Below are 19,130 nucleotides of genomic sequence, written 5' to 3' on the forward strand. Positions count from 1 at the left end.
TATAAAAATTTATATTTGAAAACATATGAAGGTCCTGTAACCCTATCAAACCTTTGCCGCACAGTGTTAAAACAAAAAAAAAAAGGACTGAATTTCAGCAAGAGGAATAATCAAGAAGATTAGAATCTAGTAAAACAATATTGCAAGCAGAAAAATAAGAATAGATAAGAGCAGTGGATATAAATTTATGGCCTCAATGCCAGACAACATTTGGCTTTTTGCATCTTTGTTATGATGTGATGAGCAAATGGAGTGGCACACCATGACCCACACTTCCTTGCTCCATGAGCAAGGACATCTTAAGCCATAAACTACAAGCTCTGTACTACAAGTAATACATTAAGTCCCGATCAGAAATGTCTCTTAAAATAAGAACCCTGAATATTAAGAAATGTTCAAAATTCTAATATCTCATCCCTTCAGTTTGCTTGGTGCAATAATATTTTGTGTACTTTTGACCCTCTTAAAAAAAAAAAAAAAAAATGTTAGGTTTAGTGGGAAAAGCTTTTCAAAAACAGGGTCTTGAAGTAAAACAGGTCAGTATTTATTCATAATTCAATTAAACAGCCCAATGTTGGCAATTAAACTTCATGATAAAGGTGGCGGAAAAATTCTCAAGAGGGGTATATGATCTTCTCTTACCCAGAGTTCACATGTGCGGCCGTGATTTGCACAGGCACGAGAGCCCATTCATTTGAATGGACTTTCAAGCCCGGGACATGCAGGGAAGAAGTCCCTGCACTACTTGGGAAACTGAAGCCCGCACAAGGTTCCCAGTACAGCTGCAATTTCCAGTGCAAGCAGCGTGCACATTCCTCTGTGCGGGTGGTGCAGCTGCAGGTATTTGTGCGGGTCCTGCAGCGGTACCACCAGCACAGACGTGAACCAAGTGTTAAACCTTTTTCCTGGAATTTATTAAAGGGGAACTTTAGTCAGAAAATGAAGTCCTGCTAGACCACTTCAGGCTGGCCTGTTCTGCAGGTATGACCATGTAAAACATTAAAAATAAGTGCCTATATTGTTTAAAATCCAGTAATAGGCTCTCTATTTTTAGTGCAGAAAATGTAGAGGCCAATCTGCTGACAGCCTAAAGATTTACTGCTGCTCAGGGGTTCTGGGCTTCAGCAAAATGGCAGCCTCCAGCAAGAAGAAACAGGAACAATCCTGGATGCAATTTACAGCACACACTAATTTTGGGAATAGAATTACTAAAATTAATAATGTTGCTAAAGAACATTATTTTTATCAAGTTGTTATGGGGAAAGTTTCGCTTTAATCAGGACTTGGCCTTGATCAATATAACCTTGCTTCTTGATGCAATTCCTTCTGAGCCTTTCAAATTGGCTATGAGTAATCTTTTCTAGCTTGGGTGACAACTATTTTGATGAAGGTAAGAGTTAACATTATAGGTCAAGGAGACAGTGGGTTAACTTCAATATCACAGGATAAAGTTCCAGAAAAAGCAACAAGTCAGAATTCACTACATATGTGAATGGTATACTGTTTACGGTCATGGGAATAACTGACAAAGGGAGTAACAGATTCCATAGGGTCATCACAGATAATTATGGTCTAGTCAATGTAATGATCATAAAAACACTAGATGTTTCATGAAGGTGTTTATTGGCCCAGTTGGTAGATTTTGCTTCCACTCGCTTTTGCAAATAAAAGAATTCATAAATTGTAAATAAATTATTGGGAAAGGGGGGGGTATAGCCATGGGTAAAAAGAAATCCTCAACAGCTGCAAGACCTACTTTGTGTGGTGTAGATGTGTACAAACACCACATGTCAAATGCAAGCCAAAAGACGGTTGATTGCCATTTATAGCACAACAAGCTAACAATTATGTGAAGTCCTCAATTTATGCCGTAATGATGTAACTAGAGGCTGCAGAATTAAAAAAAATAAAAAATCTATATACTGAGAAATAATACTTTTGAGACGGTCTATATTTACTATATTAGGGAGTACAGGTGAGATCTTGTGTAATTTTGGTATATGATAAAAAGAGTATTACAGAAATAGTCTCTAGCCAAAAAGGATTTCAGTTTTATTAATAACCCCCGGGTAAAATGCGTCCTCCATTATGCTGGGTAATATCAGTTTAAACAGGGGAAGGGGATTGCAATGGAGTGCTTGATATGTCCATAAGTTAATTTTCCTTATTTTGTAATACCAAACCTCCCTCCTTATCAGCCATCTGAAAAACTAGATCTTTATTATTCTTACCCTGCATTAGGGTAAAAGAAAAAAAAAAAAAAAAAAGTGTAGGTATTAGTGTGATGATCGTGACGTCAGACCCCCAGCCCTTCTTACCAAACTCGTAATCGAAGGACTAGCCAATCTGAAACCGCGATGTCACGTGCGTAACAATGCCATGCCCAGTTGCATCCTGCACACCGATTTTCCAGCTAATGGACCCCAACCTGTGTACTTGCAGCCTGAGCGTGATTGTTACTGGGTCAGGTTAATTACGTAATTAACCCTTCACACTGCCATCACCTCCTTTTTGTACAGAGAAAGAAGAAACTTGGCAATATCAGCAATAAACACTATGATGGTTAGATAATCGTCTGTATACCACTGTCACTGCAGGCAGGTTATACAGAGGGTTAAACACAGTAGCGTTCCTCAGCAGCATGAATTCGTAGTTTGCATTAAAGGCGTTAGAAACAGTTCAACACTTTCAGAAAGTAAGATTTATCACTAAAAGTTCAAAAGGGTGCGATAAAAATACTTACAGAAAAAAAAAATATTTTATATATATATATATATATATATATATATATATATATATATATATATATATATATATAAATATACAGAGAACAATTGCACAGCAAAGAGATAACAGAGAGGAATTTAGAGGGTTAAAGTACTTGCCAGAGCCTTGGTGTGAGCAGTTTCAAGTCTTATGAGCTCAAAAAGGATTTCTTGTCTCGCACGGTCAGCTCCGATATTAAACGGGAGACTCTTCTTTCTCTCACCCACACTCCAAGCATAACAGCCCTTTTCTAGGATCTCAGCAGGTGACTCCTTACAACAGAGAACCAATGGTCTCCTTTTGGGGAGGGAGGTGTAGCTGGAGACCCAAGCTAGAACAAAAATCCCTCATAACTTATTTTAGGATTCATAACTTATTCTAGGGGCATTTGCCGGCCTAGTCACTAGTATATTAATACTCAGCCGCATTTGCGGAATGGTTAGAGATGAAACATGTTATATACACTTGAATGGTTCAGGAGATATACGTTCCTGCCCTCCTATATATTCCAGCTAGGGAATATAATATATCAAACGGTTTGTATTAACTTAACCAATCTGATGATATGCCTGGTTTTTATGCAAGTCTCTCATATATCAAGATATGAAATCATAGGGGGAAAATGGATTTTTACTGTGGTGCCTAGTTTATTACTTCTCTGGAATGTCTTTGAACTCAGTGAAGGGCTTGGTTTATGCTTTTACGATGTCCCAGATTGCACAGGTACCAGACGGGGGCACCTAGCTGGTGAGGTTTTATAGCCAGGACGCCCTCCCACTGGGTTTCGATGCCTTTTTGAACTCCGCATCAAACAGACCACATGTCACTCAACAGAGAGGGAGGGGGGATGATTGGAGGAAAGAGGGAGAGAGAGAGATTTGATTGTACAAGATGGACGGTCCTTTGCCAAAATAGAGGTTCGTATCCGTCTCTGTGTGCATGATTGCTACAATTAGTATCACCCCCTCACTCTCCCATTATATTTTCCTGAGCCCTCAGTTGATCCAGTGTTGTGCGCTGTTTGTAGCGGCTCTTCCCACTCTCACAGGCTTTGCTGAGGCAACGGGAGCCATTGGCTCTCCCTGCGGTCAGTCAAATCATGTGATGAGAGAGCAGGGGGTGGGACTGAGCCCCAATGTCTGTGTCTGTGGACACAAGCAGCATGGCTCCAGTTCAGCATGCAGGTGTGCCACAATAGGAAGTGGTATACTTTACAACCACTTTAAGGGTTTTCATTGCTGACTGTTCTGTTTTGGATAGATTGTTTTAATATTGGGTTTTACTGGGTTCCTGACATACTGTAGTTTAATGAAATCCACATATACCACAGCAGAATACAATTTTATGAATTCACTTTTAGCAAGGATTTAAAATAAATAAATAAATGGCCAAAGTAGAGGTTTCGCAAGATATTGAGTCTTCAATGTAGCATTCATTGTATAAGGTTTGGAGAGCTTTTAGGGCCACCAAAACATCTGGATCTAGGATCAATCAAAACCATACCCATATCACCCTCTTCCAAAGATGGCACTCTTGGTGTTGGATTTCACACAAAACGTGGCAAACAAGACCTGTATTATCAAGCATGTCCATTCATCAGCGCACTCTATATTTGCTACATATTTTTAACTGCTACATAATGAAGTACATCCCCCAATAGGTTAATTGTTGTGAGAGACTGGTAGTTATATATTGAAGCTTGTTCTGGTAGTATCCCATATGGAAACTCCAGCCTCAGTGCAACTGTGGAGGCAAAGCTCGAGGGAGATTTACAGACACCAATTTCTCACCAGCTCCACTCCCCTTGTGATTGACAGCAGGCAGTGGGTGGATTCTTAGCCAACACACAGCCTGCTATTGGCTAAAGAATCTGCCCACTGCCAACTATAAGACAAGAGCATACCTGGTGGAAGTACCTAGGTCTCAATCATATTCCACCCACTGCATTGTCACTGGTTGCAAGGAGGCTGTTGGCTGTGAAGCCAACAGCATTCTAAACAGCCAGTGACATGTTCCCACTTTTGAAAACCACCTCCTGGCATTAACGGCAGTGGCCATCTTGAGTAAGGGCAGATGATTCATTGATTCATGTAGCAGTTACTTCCTGGAATCTATCTGTCCTTAGTTCAGGCACTGGCTGTGCTGAAAACCCTCTCTCCCCTCCTGATGACTCCTAGGATGTATGACATTTGCCTAGGCATAGAAACCAGGAAGCAAATTAAGGAATGCAAAAAAATTAAAAAATTAAAACAAGTAACTATGATATACTTTCCTATCTATTTACTAATGCTAGCAGCATAAGGATTAGAAATAGTCTATGTTGACAGAGAGTGAAGTTTTGCTTTAGTGATTTGGAAGAGCACTGGTTAGCAATCCTATAGTCCTGGACTGAAGTAACTGCCTGCCCATTTCAGAGGTACAGGCAGACTGCTTCACTAACAGTCTGCAAAAGTCTGACACTGCATCTGCTGATCATGGATGCAATGCTTTCCAGGCTCCTAAAAATTATTATATATATATATATATATATATATATATATAGATATAGACAGACAGACGGATAGAAAGAAATTTTATAAGCACATTTTTTTTTACTGGCCAAAAAAATAAAAATGTGCGGTTTTTTTTTTTAAAGGTGAATCTACCTTTTTTTAAGCATAAGTATTAATTACCTCCTGTTTAGTTGTCTATGATCTGGAGTGAATTATTTTCGCATTTCGTGCATTAATAGCTTTGTACTAAGTGGCGCTATTAAGAACTACTTGAATCTGCAGCACAAGTCAGTCAATTTACTGAAATGTGCAGTAGGGATTTTTTAATCTGGCGCAGGCCATGGTAAGGGGTCATTGTCCCAGAAAACTGTCAGCAGTGCTTGTTATAATTCCCCCAAATGATTCAGAAAGTGCTGAAAACCAGATGATCATTGTAACAGAAACGCAGCAAGCTTTTTCAGCAGGAGACGGTATTTCTCTCACTGCAGGTACAAAAAACACTTTATTCTGATTTAGAAGACCAGATAACCTGAAAAGAGCAGTCCCAGATTCACAGACATAGTTTGTATACTGTTACCCCTGGTTCACATCTGTGCGGGTGGTGCCGATGTGGATCCGCACAAAAACCCGTGCAACTGCACCACCCGCACATAGGAATGCAAACCCGCGGACAGGTGACATTAATTCTAATGGCACGCTACCCGCACTGGAAATTGCAACCATTCTGGGAATCAAGGTTCCCGTGTGGGCTGCGTTTTCCTGAAGAAGTGCAGGGACTTCTTCCCTGCATGTTTCAGGGCACGGGAGTCCATTCAAATGACAAAACACGGCCCACAGGAACGCAGAGATGTGAACGTAGCCTAAGACTTTAGTCTGCAGGCTAGAAAAATGAAGTAAAAGAGGCAAGTATAGTTCACAAATATTAATAAAAATGGTGAATTCTGCAGTAGGTTGCAATGCTTGTGTGTCCAACCACTAAATATTATTACAGTTATTATTGAAACTACTAAGCACTATCAGTATTGCTTCTTGGCATGAATTCTAGGTTTTACATTTAGAAGATCTCCTCTGTCCCTGTTAATATATGCAGTTGAGACAGTGATCTCAAATGTTAGTGCCGTATCAGAATCCCCTACCTCTTAAATAATACAGTTAAGAGGAAAGACAAGATTTTCTTGGACCAACTTCAAGAAGATGCAGCAATGCAAAGCTAAGGGACTGACCATCTGCACACTGTTTCTCCCTTTTAATACAGACCTAAACATGTGTAGGAAGGGGCACAGATCCCAAGATATTTGTTTTGCACTGTTCAGTTTGTTTTCTCTCTACTTCTACGTCCTCATGCACACTAGACATTTTTACAGCTGCTGTTTTTGGCCTCTGGCGATTTTTTCTACAGCCAGTAAACTCAGCAGCATGTTAACCTATGTGTCCATGCACACATAGACTATAACCAGTGTTTTTTTTTTATTAGCAGGGCTGTTTTTTGTTTTTTGTTTTTTTGCTTCAGCCAAAAGACAGAACTAGTGGTTTTCTAGAGGAGTTTTTTTTAGCTGTATAAACACTCTAATGCTGGTAAACGCGGCAAAATGGCATTTTTGGGCGGTTTCTTTTTTTTATTTTAAGCCAAAATGTTGAGGGTTATTTGTGTAAGAAAAAAAAAAAAAAAAAAACACAAAAAGCACCTTTCACTTCACAAGGCCTGGCAGAGGATTCCTGAGTGCGGGAAAGGGGAGGCAATAGCAGTGCAGTAGGCAGGGCCTGCACTCCCTTCCCACACTGACTCCCTCAGATGCTCGCCTGGGAGCAGAGGAGGCAATGGGGCTGCCCGTGTGGTTCCAAAGAGGGATAATGCTCGGGGATGCGGGGCAAAGTGAACAGAGAACCAGGAGAGCAGATGTGGTGCAAACTGTAGGGGATCGATATCGCGGATCTGGCTTTCAAGCCCCAGCTCCACCCTGGCCTCTCCCTCATTTGCCATGTTAACTAGAAAACCTGGGGTGGCTGTGGCCATCCATCAGGCCAGTAAGAATGGGGAGCATGCTGGCTGAGGGGAGAGATCGGCCCTGCAGGGGTTAAATCACCTTTGCTGTGGCAAACGGCACACCAGCAGACCTGGGGTGGCCCCTACGAGGCTGTGTTCAGGGGCCATGGAGCAGACTGGGACAGAGATGAAAACAAAGCTGTGTCTGACTCATCTGGGATCATGGCTTTACCCCTTAGAATGGCAGGCTGAGCCAGGACCTCTATGGGCTCCCAGTACATTCTGTTCAGGGGCCCCAGACATTGTCACTGTCTAATCCCAACCTTGCTTTGTCTTCCAGGCAGAAGTGAAGGGACCAGCCAGTTCTAGCCATCTACAGTGTTAACCCGATTTGCTGCCAACGGATCGTCCATCTCATTGCCACCCCTCAGAGCACACAGTAAGAACTGGGGGCATCGCGTCACTCTGGAGCCTATCTGTCCTCTACACACAGCTAAGGGTTCCCTATTCATAGAAATCAATGTGCTGGGGCAGGGGCGGACTGACCATTTGGAAACTCGGGCACTGCTCTAGGGCCCGGGGTCAGTAAGGGGCCCCATGAGATGCCCCTGGTACCTTTTTCATAGGCTTTTTTGAGCTTGGGCAAGGACACAGGGGCCCCATGATCCCCTATTGCCCGGGGGCCCCATGAGTTGTCAGTCCACCTTTGTGCTGGGGATAGCCAGGCTGAGAGCCAGACAAGGCACAGGATTGGAGTAGGCAGCATGAAAACCGGCTCATAACTTTTCTTAGCTGGCTCCTAGATTCAAAGCAAATTCGTCAAACCCTGCACAGTGCTTTTGCAATGGGGATATTAGCACCTATAAAAGTGTTAACTGTTAGCCTGTTTTCACACTGATCTTCGGGTACAGCGCAGTTCACCTGCGGGTTAGCTGCCCTGAGCCATAGACTTCTATTATATCCTGTGGGTTTGATGGGCTTTCAGAAAGTGCACCACACTCACAAGATATAATAGTAGTCTATGGCTTAGTGCAGCTAACCCGCAAAAAAAAGCCCGCGCGGCCTCCCTGCCACATTTTGTTACAGAACAGGCGGCATATACTCTCTATCCTCTTTTTTTTCCTCCTTCAACCCCTGAAAGCCAACTTGTCCTCCGCTCTCCTGCCAGCATTCAGCAGCTGCAGGAGGAAAATGTTCTTTATACTATGCAAAATAAAACATTCAAATTTTGAACAATTTAATTTCAATTAGTTACCAAATCGCTTAAGTGGCCCTTGCTCCACAGCTTGAGTACCCCTGGTGTATAAAGATCAGGATTCAAACAAACCTTTGCCATCAGTACAAGTTGTCACACATAACCCATTATGGTTAGACTTTTTGCAAGTCTCTGGTATTTGCTGCATTATCTTTCTATTGTCATCCACTGGACTTATCCACAGGAATTTCCTCTGTTAACAATATCAGAGATACACAGACTGCAGTTTGCAAAAAAAAAAAAAAAAAAAAAAAATCTACAACCTTACCATTAACCCATTCCTTAGTCAAGAAAACACATTCTTTACACTGAACTGTTAATATTTCTGGTAGCTGGTGATGTTCCAATTATAACTTGATTTAAAAGTACCTAATCTTTCTTTTTAGTTAGCTGAATGATGGGATTGAATGTCCTCATTAGGCAAGAACAGTGTGAGCAAAAAATCCAACACATGATCTATAAAGGTCCCATTCACACATGATTAATGCTTGGTTTTACTCTCCCTCTCACATTTTATATCAAATATAAAAAATTTAAATCCTGCAAAGAAAATGAAAAAATTATATAAATGGAAAGGGCCACAGTTCTCTTTTCAAAGGCCCTGGCCAGAATAAAAAGGGTCCACAGCTAGTATGGTTGGTGACCAGTGCTAGGGAGTTGGTAAAGCAGTATCAATCCCAGAACTAAAAAAAAAAAAGGTATATATATTGCAGCTTACAAAACATAAGATGTGGTGGCTGTATTAAATTTGTTTTTTTAGGCTTTTTCAGTGTTTCACCTGGTGATCTGGTCAATAACACATCTGTATTAGAGTGCCCCCACTCTGATTAAAGGAGCATAAGGGACACCTTTGTACAGCAGCATTGTCAGTCTGGGAAAAGAGGGGAGTGTAGTGTTAAATATATTAGCAGATATGAATAAATTAACAAAATTGAAGCCAAACTCCAGCTTGCACTTACAATCAGTTACTGAAAACAGTTTTTTCCCCCCTTTAAGGATTAAAGTTTTACTTTGTCAGTGTTAAATGGTTTGTCTTATCACTGTAGACCGATACATTCTGCTTGAGAGCTTGTGCTATCAAAAAGCAACAGACTTGCTGGCTGGATTACCAAATAAAAGAAAAAGTTTAAGAAAGAAAAAAAAAAAACTTAATTCATACATCACATCCATGAATTGGTAAGCTGAAATGGAATAAAAGTTTTCTTTTGGGTTTAATACTGCTTTATGAGAATAATAAAGATCAGGTCTATATGAAGAGTCAGTCATGTATTAACAAAGAAATTAATGGTCACCAAAACATGAGTCATTGGTATATCAGTGACTTTTTAAAGAACTGTAGTGTTTTAACAGCTTCTTCTGAATACAGGCAGTCTCCCCCATGCATACGTATCCTCATTTGGCTGTTTGTGTCAGCACATTTTCAGATTTCCTTCCTAAAGCAAAATCTGCTTTAAGCACAAACAGGATATATGGTTGGGCATCGTTATTTTACCCATTTTACTTTAATTTTAATGTACTACAGGGACCTGAAAAGGCCACTAAAATAATTGGAATAATCAACATTTCCGAACACTAGTAGGTAAACATGTCATTCTTTGTGCGCCAAACCGAATATTAACTGCACAGAGAATGGACAAAAAGCTGCAGTTACTGGATACAGAACAGATTTCTTGATTATTTTTTTTCTATTAATAAATGATATCAAACACATTATCACTATGTACAGCAGAAAGGAAGAGCTATGAAATATACAAAGATCAGCAATAACAGTATGACCAACCACCTAATACTAAGTAAGAGCCCCCCTTTTGCTGGCAAAACAGCCCTGACCCATTAAGTCATGAACGTCACTGGACCTTTGAAGATGTGCTGTGGTATCTGGCACCAAGCCATCAGTAGCAGATCCTTTAAGTCCTATAAGTTGCAAGGTGGAACCTCTATGGATCGGACTTGTTTTAAAAAGTGCATCCCACAGAAGCTTTATTGAATTGAGATTCAATGGACGCCAAATCAACACCTCGAAAACAACTTACTCCATTGCTCCTGTGGTCCAGTTCTGATGCGCACGTACCCATTGTAGGCACTTTTGGCTTTGGACACGAGTCAGCATGGGCACCCTGACCAGTCTGTGGTTATGCAGCCCAAAAGCAACAAACAGAGATGCAGTGTAAGTTCTGACACCATTCTACCAGAAACAGCATTAACCTTTTCAGCAATCTGAGCTAAAGTAGGTCTTTTATTGGATCAGAATACACGGGCCAGTCTTCACTGCCCACATGAGCCTTGGCTGTCCATGACCCTTTCGTTGCTTCACCTTCCTTAGACCACTTTTGGTTGGTCCTCCTGACCACTGCAGCTGCATCCCACAAGAGGTGCATTTTTGGATTTGCTCTGACCCAGCTATCTAAGCATTACAATTTGACCCTTGTAAATAAAAATCACTGAAATCTTTATACATGTCCATTTTTTTCTGCTTGCAACACATCAACTTCAGGGACAACATGTCCGAAACATGTCGCTTGTTACTTGCTGCCGAATACATCCCACCCACTATCAGATGCCACTGTAACCAGATAAAAAGACATAAAAATCCTCCTGCGCTAGTAAAGGAAGTGAACCCTACCGTAAAGCTGCCAACACTCTAAACTGATACCCAAACAGTGTAAACAAATAAAAATAGTGTAGCGCTTCTTTAAATAAATACAAATAAGTGTATAAAAATAAACACAATACAGTGCCAAAAAACAAATGTGTCTCAGTCACCTAAGTGACTAATAAAAGTGATACCACAACAATATAAATGAACACAAAATACATTGACAAATAATTATTGTGCAACGGTCACTTGGGTGACCTATACATGTGATATCTACAAAAGAACAATAACAAAGACCCCTATAAATACGGGGATGAAAACAAACACGTGATAGTGCCACTCCAAATCACATACAAACACACTGGATGCTCTAATAGTCCATAATAAAATTGATAGGTGCTTCATACAAACATGCAACGTGCAAATGGTGTATAAAGTTCTGTGAAAGTGTCAGCACACTTCTTCCACTGTGGCTACAATGCCTCCTCACCTCCTTTTGGAGACCCCAAAGGGCCAGAAAGCCTTCAGGATCACCCTGGATCCTTTACAATCCCGGCTGATATCAATCCACCTGCAGTTTCTCTCCAAAACAATCTCCAGGTCCCTTAGATAGGATATTCTGCGGAATATGTATCTCACCACCGCAGTGAGCAAAAAATGAGATCCTCCATAGTGTAGTATTTAGTAGGCAAAACTCCTTTATTTATTATGGATCAATACACTCACATTTAATGCAGTCCCCCTTCCTCTCCTGATGTATGGGTGTACTGCATGCGTGTGTGACTTACTAGGTGTGCCAAGATGGCGTGCGTCACTGCGCATCGGCGTACCTACACCTTACGTCACTGTAACGCGTGATTTCCTCAAGGTATCCTCTATTGTGTGTTTATTTTTATACACTTATTTGTATTTATTTATTTAAAGAAGTGCTACACCATTGTAACCAGATAATCAATATTATTTACATTACCTGCCAGTAGTCATTATGTTACGGCTGATTGGTGTATATCTCAAATTCTTTTCCTGCCTCAATTTTGCTTTCTTATTTAGAGTTGACTTGCATCTCCAAATATGCAAGTGGTATACCAGTTCCACTTTAAAACACCAGTTAAAAAACGCATCCTTAATGTATGAAGGGTGGTCAAATTGCTTTTTTTGGTAGTACTTAAAACCTAAAAATGTAAATTTGGGGCGAAGAAGGGTTAGTTTTACTGCGATAAGTTGCACTATGCTTTGTGCTATGAAACTGGTCATTAATAAATAGCTTGATTAACCTAGCTGAACACCAAACTGATGAATCCTTTGAATAAATGACATATTAAAAGGACGAGGGTTATCATGTTGTGCACACCAAATGCCTGGGTGTGATAAGGCCTAAGGCGGGTTAGCCGAACTCTAGTTTAAACAAGGATACCTCTGTAATGTCCAATAGCAGGGCAATTTAGATTTATAATGAAACCTTACTAAAGAGGACCTAATGTCAATGTAAGAATATTTACCGTATTTTTCGGACTATAAGGCGCACCGGATTATAAGACGCAGTATTAGTGAACGGATCTATTTTCATATATAAGACGCACCGGATTATAAGGCGCATAAAGCGAAACAAAATAGTCGGATAAGTCAGACTTTATTCAAATCATTAACAATACCTGTCAATATTACACAATAGATCCAGTCAGACCACAATATTACACAATATTAAAGCGAAACAAAATAGCCGGATAGGTCAGATATTACACAAAAGAGTATGCTCACTTTTTCAATCATTCCTATTCTACGAATCCATCAAATTCCTCGTCTTCGGTGTCGGAATTTAACAGTTGGGCGATAGCTGCATCAAGCAAGCCCGGATCCCTCTCGTCATCATCCGATTCAGTCTCATTGCTGTTGCTTGGCTGTTCATCGATGATTCCGGCCTTCGTGAAAGCTCGGACGACAGTTGAAACCGATACCTTAGCCCAGGCATCGACGATCCATTGGCAGATAGTGGCATAACTAGCCCGGCGTTGCCTGCCTGTGTTGGTAAATGTGTGCTCACCTTCTGTCATCCATTGCTCCCATGCGGCTCGCAATTTAGCCTTGAACGCCCTGTTGACACCAATATCTAGTGGTTGGAGTTCTTTGGTCAATCCTCCAGGAATGATGGCAAGCTCCGAATTGGTTTTCTTCACTTGGCTTTTGACAGTGTCAGTGAGATGAGCGCACATAGAGTCGTAGATCAATAAGGCCGGAGACTTGTGGAAGAAGCCATCTGGTCTCCTGACGTAAACTTCTCTCAGCCACTCACTCATTTTCTCCTCGTCCATCCAGCCTTTTGGATTGACCTTGACGATGATCCCAAGAGGAAATGTTTCCTTTGGCAAAGTCTTCCTCTTAAAAATGACCATGGGTGGTAGTTTCTGGCCATTAGCCTGGCAACCGAGAACTACAGTGAAGGATGATTTCTCATTCCCTGTGGTGCGTATAGATACAGTAGACGTCCCTGTTTTTTCTACAGTACGGTTCGCGGGGATGTCAAAGGTGAGAGGGATCTCGTCCATGTTTGTGATGTGGTCTGACTGGATCTTCTTTTCGATGATCTTGTCCTTGCAGTAAGTGCGGAAGATGGCCATCCTTTCTTCATAATCCTTTGGCAGTTGCTGCGAAGTGGTAGTTCTTGTGCGGATGGAGAGATGACGCCTTTTCATAAAACGGAAGCACCAAGAAGGACCTCCTTGAAATTCGTTGATCTTCATATCTCGTGCCATCGCTGTTGCCTTAAGTCGAATGGAGACTGTAGAGACGCTTCTACCTGCTGTTCTATGTTCAATAATCCACTGCTCAATTTTGTCCTATAATTGTGGCCATCTTGCCTTGTTCCCTCGGAAACTCTTCTTCGTCTTCTTTACTTGACGCAGGTCATCTTCTTGTTTCCTCCACTTCCGTACCATTGATTCATTAATGTTGAATTTTTTCGCTGCTGCTCTATTCCCATGTTGTACTGCTTGGCTGATGGCCTTGAGTTTGAAATCCGCGTCGTAAGCATGTCTCTTAACAGGTGCCATTTTGGGGTCCTTAATTACCGGATTTGGAAGCACAGTACATATCAGGAAATGTAGTTTTCGAATAAGCAAGGGGAGTGGCTTCGTCGCTTACCAAAGTCATAATAAAACATTTTGACAGATTCTTCAGCACAGTGTGAACATACACTGTTCATACATAAGGCGCATCGGAATATAAGGCGCATTGCCGATTTTTGTACAAATATAGATATTTTATGTGCGCCTTATAGTCCGAAAAATACGGTAAGTCTTTCTTATGCATGTCATATGCTCAATGCTCATTGGCTCCTTGTGCAGGCTACAGGCTCACATTTTGTCCGATTTCTGCTTTCATTAAATTATTATTATACAGGATTTATATAGCGCCAACACTTTTCGCAGTGCTTTACAAAATGAAGGTAGACATTACAGTTACAATACAATTTGGTACAAGAGGAAACAGAGGGCCCTGCTCGTTAGAGTTTACAATCGAAGAGGAAGGGTTGAGTGATACAAAAGGTCAAAGCTGTGGGGGGATGAGCTGATGGAGGAAATAAATGGCGGTTTACTAGGTAGAAGCAGGATTTAAAGAGAAAGGTTTTCAGGGATTGTCTAAAGGTGGATAGATTAGGAGACAGTCAGACAGATTTGGGTGGGGAGTTCCATAGCATGGGAGAAGCTCAGGAGAAGTCCTGGAGGTGAGCATGGGAGGAGGTGACACGGGAACTAGAGAGCAGAAGGCCTTGGGAGGAACAAAGAGAGGTTTGGTTGATATTTTGAGACCAGGTTGGTGATGCAGCTGGGGCAGAGTTGGCCTATCAGTATCACAAAAGTCAATTTTTCAAATAATGTTTGTTACCAGTGAGAAAATTATCAGATGCAATCACTGTTAGTGCATTCTGATGGATGTGGACTGGGAGAATACAACAGCCAGCAGGTTCAAATTCTCCATCCACGCTGTTTAGTGTGGACGAATGAATCTATTAGATTTCTCTTGTTCAGTCCAAGAGCTAAACAAGAAAAATCTATACAAGTATGGCTAGCCTTTGGAGTTCATATCAGTGTCAAAGTGCAAAATCTATGTGTGCTGCAGTTTCCATTCAAACACATACAGTTAAAATGGAATAGAACAGTGGTCTCCAAACTGCTGCCCAGGGGCCGGAAGTGTCCGTTTGCTTGCCTTTATCTGGCCCTTGTGGCACTATTCCAACTGACACTAAAGATAAAGCACCATTTCCCTTACTGACACCCTCAATGGGGCTGTAGTCTTCTAAATGAGATCTATGATAGGATACTATTCCTCCAAATAAAACCAACGATGGGGCACCAATGTCAGGGCATTTTCTTCTCCCACTGGCCACAGTCCAGACCCTTAAAGCCTGAAGGACAGTAAACTGGCCCTTTGCTTATAAAATTTGTAAACCCCTGGAATAGAACATAGAATTTTACAAGAAAAGCTGCGGTTGCAGTTCAAACACACCACAATAGGACATCCAGAAGACATGCAATACAAACCAGGTCAAATATGGGGGGTTATTTGCTAAAACTGCATGATGCAGAATCTGGTGCAGCTCTGCAGAGAAGTCAATCAGCTTCCAGGCTTTATTGTCAAAGCTTAATAGAACAAGCTGAAGTAAGCTGATTGACCACTCAAGCCCCAAGCTTTGACTTATGAAAGGCAGAGGTGAGCGTCAAGGGTTTTCTTATACCCAGAAGTACCAGGTATTTCAAGGTTCTTGGGGGGGAGGGGAGTGATGAATACAGGCTACTTATGGTGCCTCCTTTTAAGTGAACCTGTCAATTTGTCTACCACAGGAAAAGACAGAAGTCCTGCAATACTTACCTCCTCTACAGAAGCCTCTGCTTCAGGGTCATAGGGTGATTGTGATCTACTGAAGGATCAGAAATCAGACTGAATGACACTTTCCTGCGGCATAAATCACATGACATGATACCTAGAACAAGTGCGTCTCTAAGGATGCACCTCATTCACATGGATGGACCTATCCATACACCCGTGAGAAGGGCCATCTTTGCCCACCCAGATGTTCTGTGCATAATCACTCCATACAGGGTTAAGTGTCCATGTGAATGAGCCCTAACACAGCTCAATGGAGACAGAGTGAACAAGTCCTTGCACCACAAATGTGTTTCACTTACTTTTTAGCCAATTTTATGAGAAGCTACCAGCATCTGCAGCTGGATGGCGCACCTAGCGGCACTTACATTTAGGGCAGTATGCACCAGGGGCAAATACCTGGAATGCAGAATTTAGTCCCTGGGCAGACAATGCCCCAAACATTAGCAGCACTTGGTGCTCCATACAGCCTCATCAGCTGTCAAGAAGTCCAAGTCCAGGGCCGATCACTCGCAGGTGGTGGCTACATGAGCGTGGCCACAATTAACTGCGAGAACCAACAGCCTTCCATTGCTTTCAATAGAACTGCCTCTCATAGCTAGTTGCCAGGAACTGCTGCGGAGGTCCTCACACGTAATCAGTATCGGGCAAATCCCTAAATGATGATGTTGCCTTAATGTGCTATTAAACCCAAAGCACCAGCTTCATGGACATCTTACTCATTTCCCACAATGAAACGAAACAGATTTTAGGCTGGCCATACATTGGTCGATTTTCGAATGACTTTTCATTCGAAAATCGTACCTAAAAATAATCAGCCGATTTTCGCTCCGTTAGTGTGGCAATGGCACCAGCCGATTTTCATGGTTGCTCCCCATTTCGTTTATCGGGCATGCTGGAAAATTCGTGAAAAATGTCAGTTTTTCTAAATCATTGGTGGCACCATCGGATTACAGAACGAACTATGTTTTTGATCGAAGAATCATTCAGAATTGCGACCCATGTATGGCCTGCTTAACTTGCAAAATAAATGCCACAAATAACTTTGACAGTCCATATACCACAGTCATGTGACACCTGTAGATCTCTCCCCACCTTACTGCGAAAACTGGAGGAGCAGCAAGTAATCCCAGCTAGATGACACAAATGATCATGTAAGGCAGCAGGTGGGTGGGGAACATGTAAATCTAAGTGCTCTAGCTGCCCCTACAGCTATTGAAGAGTCATGTGGGGTGCAGGGGTATATTTATCACAAGGCAAACAAGGCATTTGCCTAGGGCAAAACTGCCCCTTGGAAAAAGGGACGGAAGAAGGGACATGTTGCATGGGGACCTGGTGGGTTCCGAGAGATGCTGTGGGTTTCATGACGGTGTATGCACACCCCGACTCTCGTTCCTGGGGATGTCTGGAGCTGTGAAGGTGTCTCTCTCTCGCCATGGGGGTTGGTGGCTGGTGTATGAGACATAGTGGAAGGCTGTGGTGGAGGGCAGGGGTGCTCTTGGTCAATATCAGGCTCTTTCTGCAGGGGGGCACCAATTTTTGTGTTGCCTAGGGCAGCACAAAACCTAAATACACCACTTGTGGGGTAGCAGAATATCTGAGAAGCATGCACACTGAGGGTGGCAACGCTCAGCTGGCGAACTTGTCTGCTATAAAGGTTGCCACCAACAATTAGACATCGAACAAAAATGGCGGAATCAACCAGCTATTTACAAAATGTAGAAAACATGAACTGCACGCTCCTGATGAAAGGTCCACCACCTACTTTCATAGAGAATGACATTTCTGAGTTTAATGCCACTTTAACAAACTATTCATACAAACTAATGATTCTAATGACAGGTCATGTCATGTGGAATGACAGTCAGGTCACGTGAGGGGTTAGCATCACCTGACCACCCCAGTGACCCCCAATGTCAGACTATGGTCCTGTCTACCATAAGAAGGGTGTCGCCAGTGAGCCCGCCTGTCATCCCCCACACTCACCCACAGCCCCGTCGTGCAGGGAAATCGGCACATCTCCGCTGTCCAGAATACTGAAGCCGTCGTCATTCTCGATGCCGGCGATCTCACTCTCCTGCTGGGCCAGGAAGGCGGCGGCAGGGTCCTCCTCGGTGGACACTCCGTTCCCGAACACATCGAACTCAGACATGGTGTCAGAGAGCAGCACACACGGGCAGGAGGCGAGGGCTGATCGATGTTCTGGACAGATATCACCAGCAGAGCCACCCGATCACACTCCTGCCAAAAGAAATGAGCCCACAGAAGACACCGGAAATGACGCTGACCGGGAAGACAAGACAGACCCCCCCAACGTCAATCGTGTGGCAGGAAGTGGCGTCAGGCCAGCTGACTCTGAGTCATGTGATGGCTACAGGGAGGGTGGGGTACAGCATAAAATGGAGAGAGGTGAATCATGTTTTTGACATCTCTTTCCAAAAAAGCTCTTTAGTTGACTGCTATCCTGGTCCTATTGACTTCAACACAGATGAGAGGAAGAGGGACCCTTTATAGCACAAAGTATACTATACAGGGAAAGGACACACTCTTCTTACCCCATCAAGTGAACAGATCATGAAGAATGAATACACAAAAATTATTCTCTAAATAGAACCATGGTACACTGATCTGTCATCCGCTGTGTTGCACACAGCTGGTGACAGATTGTGCCGCAGTGCAATCCATGGGGCGCATGCGAGATGTGATTCCTTGGAGTATATCATATGGTGTCCACGCAGGATGGCAGCTGATTATAGGCTTGGATGGAAGTGTTTAAAGCAAAGTTCCAGCTGTTTTTGTGTTTATTAAAAGTCAGTAGCTACAAAAACTGTAGCTGCTGACTTCTAATAAACACACACCTGTCCCGGGGTCCAGTGATGTACTCACCCGCGCCGTCCCTTCTGTCCTCCATGGCGCCGGCATCTCTACTGTGGGCAACAGGCTGTGACAGCTTGCAGCTTCACAGCCGGGTGCCCACTGCACATGCATGAGTTGCACCGCGCCTCCTGATTGGTCTGGCAGTCTCCTGGGATCTGTGAAAGTTCCCAGGAGACTGCGAGAGCAAGGAGGGGGCCGAACTTCCGGCTCACTTCGCCGTGGCGAACTGAGCCAGAAGTGGGAGCGGGTACTTGTCAAAACCAGGTACGCGCTCCCCAC

The 19,130-nt window shown here is 42.7% G+C and overlaps 1 protein-coding gene across 4 annotated transcripts in view; it reads right to left on the reverse strand.

Annotated features, from left to right (window-relative positions):
• The window catches only part of CLTA (clathrin light chain A), a 47,471-nt gene extending 29,196 nt beyond the window's left edge, over nucleotides 1-18,275 (reverse strand). For 2 of the 4 annotated variants that reach the window (XM_089670887.1, XM_089670884.1), the window contains exon 1: nucleotides 17,961-18,275. In XM_089670887.1, the coding sequence (XP_089527013.1) occupies nucleotides 17,961-18,126 (166 nt within the window). In that variant the 5' untranslated portion in view covers nucleotides 18,127-18,275. The remainder of the gene's footprint in view (nucleotides 1-17,960) is intronic. The other 2 variants (XM_089670886.1, XM_089670888.1) reach the window with 2 other exon arrangements.
• Between the last annotated feature and the right edge of the window lie 855 nt (nucleotides 18,276-19,130).

This window comes from Staurois parvus, unplaced genomic scaffold, assembly GCF_062004578.1.
Source record: "Staurois parvus isolate SC_StPar_1 unplaced genomic scaffold, SC_StPar_1.0 ptg000096l, whole genome shotgun sequence".
Classification (NCBI taxonomy): domain Eukaryota; kingdom Metazoa; phylum Chordata; class Amphibia; order Anura; family Ranidae; genus Staurois; species Staurois parvus.